This window comes from Drosophila pseudoobscura, chromosome 4 (assembly GCF_009870125.1).
Source record: "Drosophila pseudoobscura strain MV-25-SWS-2005 chromosome 4, UCI_Dpse_MV25, whole genome shotgun sequence".
Classification (NCBI taxonomy): Eukaryota; Metazoa; Arthropoda; class Insecta; order Diptera; family Drosophilidae; genus Drosophila; species Drosophila pseudoobscura.
Genome location: NC_046681.1, coordinates 11,097,481 through 11,104,634, shown reverse-complemented (window position 1 = coordinate 11,104,634; position 7,154 = coordinate 11,097,481). Strand labels below are relative to the sequence as shown.

The 7,154-nt window shown below is 43.2% G+C and overlaps 3 protein-coding genes across 4 annotated transcripts; 2 read left to right on the top strand and 1 right to left on the bottom strand.

Moving 5' to 3' along the window:
- Positions 1–333: 333 nt before the first annotated feature.
- On the top strand, positions 334–2,316 carry Rab30 (RAS oncogene family member Rab30). 2 transcript variants are annotated; one of them, XM_001357353.4, is made up of 2 exons: positions 334–698; positions 872–2,316. In XM_001357353.4, exon 2 carries the CDS (start codon positions 920–922, stop codon positions 1,610–1,612), a length of 693 nt encoding a protein of 230 aa, XP_001357389.2. In that variant the 5' UTR covers positions 334–698; positions 872–919; the 3' UTR covers positions 1,613–2,316. The 2 variants fall into 2 exon arrangements, with proteins under 2 accessions (XP_001357389.2, XP_015035469.1); XM_015179983.2 differs by having other exon boundaries at positions 335–820.
- Positions 2,317–2,792: 476 nt separating this feature from the next.
- Positions 2,793–4,237, bottom strand: MME1 (Mitochondrial Magnesium Exporter 1). Its single transcript, XM_001357354.4, has 4 exons — positions 3,835–4,237; positions 3,335–3,767; positions 3,098–3,274; positions 2,793–3,028 (listed from the first exon to the last, which is right to left on the bottom strand). The coding sequence occupies exons 1-4, from the start codon at positions 3,943–3,945 to the stop codon at positions 2,859–2,861; spliced, it is 891 nt and encodes a 296-aa protein (XP_001357390.2). The 5' UTR covers positions 3,946–4,237; the 3' UTR covers positions 2,793–2,858.
- A 396-nt stretch (positions 4,238–4,633) lies between these two features.
- Positions 4,634–6,655, top strand: LOC4817948 (putative mediator of RNA polymerase II transcription subunit 15). The gene is made up of 3 exons (XM_001357355.4): positions 4,634–5,284; positions 5,366–5,787; positions 5,856–6,655. Exons 1-3 carry the CDS (start codon positions 5,231–5,233, stop codon positions 6,430–6,432), a joined length of 1,053 nt encoding a protein of 350 aa, XP_001357391.2. The 5' UTR covers positions 4,634–5,230; the 3' UTR covers positions 6,433–6,655.
- Positions 6,656–7,154: the final 499 nt, after the last annotated feature.

Below are 7,154 nucleotides of genomic sequence, written 5' to 3'. Positions count from 1 at the left end.
TAATATCCACTTCTGCTTAATATTTTCATCACACGCGAACCTCGACATTTGTCTTGGCTGTTTTTGGATGTTGATCCATTCCATACCCTTTCTTTTGTACATTCACAAAAAATGACTCATTTTTTCGTTATGGAGTAAGTCTGTTTCGAGCAATGCAATGCATTTGCGGTATTTTTTTCCGCGAAAAGCCAGCTGCGAAATATGCTGTCAATCAAAATACAATGAATTTTTATCTAATCGTTCCCATATCATTCGCTTCGTTCAAATATCATTTGATTGTCGACAAAATATGTCGTCGATTTGATTTACTGGCAGTTATCATTACAACTCGCAGCTGTTTGAAACCCTATACGGTGCTGCCACCTGGATTGCGATACCTGTCGATACCTGTGTGTCGTCATTTAATCGATTTGTTTATAAATAATAAGCAGTAGCGGAATTTTACTGAAATATTTATCCAGAAAGAGGGCTGGCAATTAATGCAGCAGCATGCACCCAGCGCATTGGAATAGAGAACATTTTAAAGCTTGCCAAATCATCCTGAATGGAGCTTCAGCCTCCGTGCAATAGCAAGAACACGGGGCCGTCTTGTTGTTGAGTCATCAACAATTAACAACAAAAACAAGAGCAGCAGCAGCAGCAGAAGCAGCCTTGGGGGCGACCGTTAACACCACCCGACGAGTTAGACGGTGCCACAGGTGAGAGGCACACACGAGACAAGGCGTAGTCTTTCGCCTTGATGGCGTAAGCTGATCCAACAAACCACCCCATCATCATCGCCCATCAACCACACATCAGGCGTTACGCGTCGTTGACTAAGGTGTGTCTAAACTCTGCTTTGAAATCAACTAATGTCTGTCTACGATTGCAGAGCATCGCACACACGTTTCTCTAACGCTCCACTCGCCCAATAAAAACTATGGAGGACTACAAATTCCTATTCAAAATCGTGCTCGTTGGGAACGCGGGCGTTGGCAAAACCTGCCTGGTGCGGCGCTTCACCCAGGGCCTCTTTCCCCCCGGCCAAGGAGCCACTATTGGCGTGGACTTTATGATCAAGACCGTGGAGGTGGAGGGTGAGAAGATCAAGCTACAGATTTGGGACACTGCCGGCCAGGAGAGATTCCGTTCGATCACCCAAAGTTACTATCGATCCGCTCACGCCCTGATCCTGGTGTACGACATCAGTTGCCAGCCCACGTTCGACTGCCTGCCCGACTGGCTGCGTGAGATACAGGAGTACGCCAACTCCAAGGTCCTCAAGATACTCGTGGGCAACAAAACGGATCGCGACGACCGCGAAATACCCACACAAATTGGCGAAGAGTTTGCCAAACAACATGACATGTACTTCCTCGAAACATCCGCCAAAGAGGCTGAGAATGTGGAGCGTTTATTCTACGAGATTGCCGCTGAACTGATTGGCCAGGCCCGCAGCAAAGACGGCAGCAGTGCTGCAGCTGCTGCGGCCGCCCAGCGGCAGTCGGACGGCAGTTCCATTGGATTAGCCAGCTTAGGTGCCAAAGCAGCGCAGAGCAATTGCTGTGGCGGTCTGGCCAATGCTGGCGGAGGTGGCAGCGGCGGTGGTGCAAACACTAGTCAAGGCGGCTGAAAAGCGGTAGTAACTGAAAAACTAAAATGAAATTTGTAACTAGTTTAGGGCTTAATCGTGATACTCAATCTGATCTTTTAATAGATAATTAGACATTCATCTGCAGTCCCTGTTTTCCCCATGTATTTATTATAATTTCAAATGCAAGATATTTTACTTTAGTTCCCCAAAGTTGCCCAAAATCACGATTAAGATCTTTGAAAAACTAGCCAACACTTGACTATGGATGCTAAATATTTGTGTTAAAAGTCGAACTCCATTGGATGTGTAGTCGCCTGATTAAAGCGCCTGATTTTCTTGATTAGTATTATACATAAACATAGACATACAATAGATATTGTATCAAGTGAGCATCACATTTATGTAATATCAACATTGCAATGCACACAAATTCCTGTTTTTAAAATTGATTGTATTGTTTCCGAAGGAGTATTTTGTATATTTTATACATTAACAAAGGTATCTTTTTTTTGTAACATTTTTGTATACATTTACCAACCTGCAATATGCGTATTTATTTGACATTATTTTGTAATGTGCAACAACCATTTCAAATGCAATTTTTAAACTGGTACTCGTATTTAGAGTGTAAGGTGATTTTATGACATTCCAAAAATTAATTATGTAGTTGACAAAATATGAGATAAAAGGAAATGCTGGATGGAAACTAAACTAAATAAATAATAAATCCATTTGTAATTTAATTCGGGGTAAATATTTGTTACGGGACTTGTGGATTCTAAAGAGACTTGCAAGGGGTTCTCAATGTTGAAAAAACAAATAGAAGGTCAAGATATCCCCTGCTTATTGGTACAGAAAAGGCAGCCGTGGCTACTATAATAGCTCTTACTTTTCAATTACTTTCTATAAGGATCGTATGTATAAAGTATTGAAGCATAATGAGGTAAAGATTTCATGGGATAACAGATCTGAGCATGAGAATTAATAGGATATCCAAGCTATAAGCGTAGATATTGAGCAAAGGATAGCCTACAAATCTATTCCAAAAACTCTGTTGCACTCTTCTCAATAATTTTCAAATCAATACTTCACCTAAATTACTATTTCAATCGGTTAATAAAAAGATTATCTTACTTTTCATATGTATTCAACTCCCACCAACGAAGAGAGTTCAGGATCTCTCGTATCTCGTATCCCTTTTTACAATAAAATCCACACATTCACTTTGATAAAAATACTTTGTTTAACTATACAAAAAGCCTCTCTTTTAAGTAATATATGCCTATTAATTTAAAAAATCATTGGCCAGTTCCACGCCAAAGAAAACCGCTGCCGTGGCTGGAAAGGCACGTAGGAGAATGGGCAGGACACCACGAAACAGCGCTGTAGGACCCTCGGTGGCCATAAGATCCCTGAAAACACTGCGAATGCCGTGCTTATAAGTGCCCTCGGGTGCTGTAGAATCCATCATAAATGATTCAATAATGGCCGATACTTGGTAAATCGATGATGATGATGACTCACCTGATTGTAGACGGCTCTTGAGTACATCGAAGGGCACGGCCAAAGTCCAGAACACAATGCCAGATGTTCCGCCAGCTAAAATGGTTGAGGTGGTGCTTATTTGTCCAGTTTTTGATTTTTTTCTAGCCAAATCCTGAAGGAATTCATAGGTCACGAAGTAGAAACCGGTGGGGGAATCTAGTTGGTTATACAAGATATTTAATGGCCTCGTTTCGGATGTAAAGATTGAGAACTAACCTCTCAGAATGCAGGCACATGTTCCCTTGAAGAGACTCTTGAACCCGCCCTGTCTGTACAGCTTCACAGCCGTGTCCAGCGTCCCATTGTACATCTGAGGTCCTCCACTCACCGTCTGTGTCTGCAGCAGGACTTTAATCCGATCCGTGGGCACCGTAACCAAGGCGGAACACACACCCGCAAAGGCTCCGGCGGTAAATATTTGTGGATAGGTGAGACGTATATGATCATCCGTTTGGAACAGACGTTTGCCTGCCGCATAGACGGCAAAGTCCACTGCGTAAATGGGAGTTACGCCCAGAAGGGGGGCGGAGATTCCTCTGTAGAAACCCCGGAATCCCTCCTGACGAAACGTCTTTACGGCACAGTCGATGACGCCTTTGTATCTGGGCTGCTGGCCAGGCGCCGCCAGAGGCATTGTCTGGAGCCGAACCTGCAGATAAGAAAAACATATGTTTGGCATCAAGAAACATTTCCCAAGTGGAATTTTTGTGGCATACCTTGATTGTGTCGAGTGGATGGCCAGTGATGACATTGCACATGCCACCAAAACCTCCGGCAATAAAGAATTTCACGGGATTGGCCTTCTGCGGCGCTACGAGCTCCGTCATGGCGTGATTGTAACTATTTACGTAAACGAATCAGGAAATTCGTCAGCCTCTTTCGCGGCCGAATGCACGTGCTGTCGAGTGTATGCTGCGTGTGGGTTGCGTTATGTTATCTGCACGATTTGAGGCTGCTGACCTATGCTAATATTGAAAATTTGAGTAGTCCATTGGGGTGCGAATTCCATCTTCAAATGCTGGGCCTTATCAATGCGAAGAATTTCATTTGATTTTGAGCTATTGCAGCGGACTTTGAGTGCGAAAATAGCGTTAAAATATACCGTTCCGCCCTCAGAAATATACCAAAATATACCATCTCATTTTAAAAGTATACCGTAAATATACATACAAATTCAAGTTCTATATTGCTCGATTTCTATATTCCGTGGAATATAACTACCTATCTAGATCATTTTCTACTTGACTGGCTTATTTTAAACACTTGGCTTAGATTGTTTTTGCATCAATGTTTGTAACAATATAGCGTCTCGTATCATGAAAAACCAGACTTAGCCCACTTAAGCCCCGTCTATTTAAATAGTTCAACTTGAGGTATATGGCGAAGAATATTAACGATTGTAAATTCGAATTGTAGATTCATGCCATCTTTTCTCTAAACTTAAAAAACCACGATATCCTTCTCCTGTTATTAAATTTTCATTATTTTTTTTTCATTTATTTTGGCTTATAATAGGTTAATCGTTCTTCGATATTACCATCGATGTTTTTCCAGCACTACTTCCGATAACCTTTCAATAAAATTTCAACACAAAATTTTAAGACAAAAATGCTGAACTAACAAAATAAATGATACGAAATAGGCTAATAGACGCGAACACGAACACACTGCAACGCATGTTGGTCAAAACGCCCCGATCGTTCACCCAGCTGCTGTAAATAGCAGCCATTTGCTGCTGCTGACACAACAAGAAGAAGCAGAAGGGAGGCAGCAACAACAACGAAAACAACAGCATTTCGACAAAATTGTTGCGTATTGTCTTATCTCATTTCTTTTGGCCCAGCAGAAGAGACGTACCATTTTTGTGCAATCTGAGTGAACAAATCATATGTATAACTTATGTCTGATAAAAGTGCAAAGGAATCCTGTATCAGTCGTAGTGCGAGCTGCAGCAGCAGGCGCAAAAGAAGAAAGTGAATTCGCGCAGCAGGGAGGAGTCGTCACCGAAAGCAAGAAACAAAAATCTATTGCCCATTGCCCCTAGGCGCGCGCAACGTGTTCCGCTTGCGATTAAACAAAAAAAGTGAAGTCAAATAGCAGCTGTGTTAAACAATGTCCCATGGCGAGGATGTGCTAGATAATTGGGAAGAGCTTGACGAGGCGGCGGTACGTACTCACTCCCCACCAAACTTTCTCTAGAATCTATATATAATTCTATTTTGCACCCACTTGTTCGGACCTGTCCAGCTCTCTATGACTCTGCAAACCAAGCTGCAAACAAGCGAGGGAAAACCCGTAATGAAAATGAAACTACTTCAGCGCCCGCAGAGCCTCCAGGACAGCAGCAGTGGCAGCCCGAGCAGTGCCCCCAGGCAAATCACTATTGCCAAGAAGCCCACGCCGCTCGAGGCGGCCCAGTCAGATGGCGAACCAGTCTTGATGGTGCTTCATAAGTCGACAAACGACTATGATCCGGCTACCTATGCCACGCCCACCATCAATCAGACCGTAAAAATCCTGCGGCGTCCCGCCCAGGCCGAGGAGCGACGTGATACGAATGGCATGAAACCCAAGCAGCCCATCAAGACGCTAAAGCAGCGCGAGCAGGAGTATGCAGAGGCCAGATTGCGTATTCTGGGAGCGGCCAAGAATCCAGAGGATGATAAGCCGTAAGCATAGCACGATAACGATTGCATGGAACTTTTTTCTCTAAATGTGATTCTTGAATCATTTGCAGACCAACACCACCAATCCCAGTTTCACCACAACAGGCTTCTCCTGCTGCGGCAAACCACTCAACTCTACCTGCTGTCAGCCACAATAACAATAACAACAATAATAATAGTAACCCTGGTCCTGGTAGTGGAATGCATCGCTCTAGTTCGGCCCCGAAGATGTCCCAAGTATCGGCCATGTACAATAACTACAACAGTTACTTCCAAGGGCCGCACAATCCGGGCCTGAACTATTATTATCAGCACGCCGGACCACTGCCACCACAGCAGCAGCCGCCAGCCATGCCGCCGCATTTCAATCAACGCATGCCACCGTACGTTGGAGGAGGTATGGGCATGGGTGGAATGCCAGCCCAACCGCCACCACAGCCATCGGTCAATCAGCAGCAGCAACAGCAGAGTTGGTCGCCCGTGGTCGGAGGCAGTGTATCCGCTGCTCTGTTGCGCCAGCAGTCAATGCAGCAGTCGCCACAGCAGCAGCACCAGCATCAGCCGCCGCAAAACTACAATGACAACATCTTGCGCCTACCGAGGGGACCCTGCCCGAATGGTTCGGTTGGCTTTCAGATGCGCCGGTAACAGATTTCAGCAGAAGCAGGAGCAATGGGATGTGGTTTTAATAATTCAGTAAATTCTACTCATCTTGGTGTATAGATTCCAAAAGTGTGTAAAGATAAAAAAACAACAAACAGAAATTCATGTGCGAGCGTTTCCGATCTGAGATTTGTATGTCGTCATGTTTGTGTGGACTCTGTGGTCCGTCCGCAGGCGAAGTAACCATCAAACATAAAAAACTTAAATATGTAAAAAAAATTAATGACGAAGTATGGTAGATATTTTATAAATTTACAACTCACCCAAAACCCCCAATTTTTGTATAATGTCATACTAATAAAAGAAAATCCTTATTTTAAAGTGGAAATGTGGAGTTGGGAAGCGGTTTCTACTATGGAGGATGATTATTATAAGTAGAATTGTAACGATCTTTGATTATTTACTTTAGCATTTACTTCAATCATTTTTACACCCAATATTCAGGCTGAAAGTGCAATGATCTTACAATAACTGAGCTCAAAATATCATCTTGTTTATTGTTAGCATCCGTTTGGAATCTAATTAATCAGCCCGCAGTAGCCTGTTGTCAACAAGAGCATCGTATTCATTTGAAATTCAATCTTTATACAAACAAATCGTACTTTATTTGGATTGTAAATGTTTTTGGAGCCATTCGTACAATGATCTTCTTCCTAGTAATTGAAATAAAGCTAAAAGTTTATCAAAACTGTTATCCCAGATCATAT

Coding starts and splice junctions, on each gene's coding strand:
- MME1 (XM_001357354.4), bottom strand. CDS start 3,945: ATGACGGAGCTCGTAGCGCCGCAGAAGGCCAATCCCGTGAAATTCTTT. Junction 3,275..3,334: donor ATGTGCCTGCATTCTGAGAG/GTTAGTTCTCAA, acceptor ATAACCAACTAG/ATTCCCCCACCGGTTTCTAC. Junction 3,029..3,097: donor CAAGAGCCGTCTACAATCAG/GTGAGTCATCAT, acceptor TGGATTCTACAG/CACCCGAGGGCACTTATAAG.
- Rab30 (XM_001357353.4), top strand. CDS start 920: ATGGAGGACTACAAATTCCTATTCAAAATCGTGCTCGTTGGGAACGCG.
- LOC4817948 (XM_001357355.4), top strand. CDS start 5,231: ATGTCCCATGGCGAGGATGTGCTAGATAATTGGGAAGAGCTTGACGAG. Junction 5,285..5,365: donor AAGAGCTTGACGAGGCGGCG/GTACGTACTCAC, acceptor GGACCTGTCCAG/CTCTCTATGACTCTGCAAAC. Junction 5,788..5,855: donor AATCCAGAGGATGATAAGCC/GTAAGCATAGCA, acceptor AATCATTTGCAG/ACCAACACCACCAATCCCAG.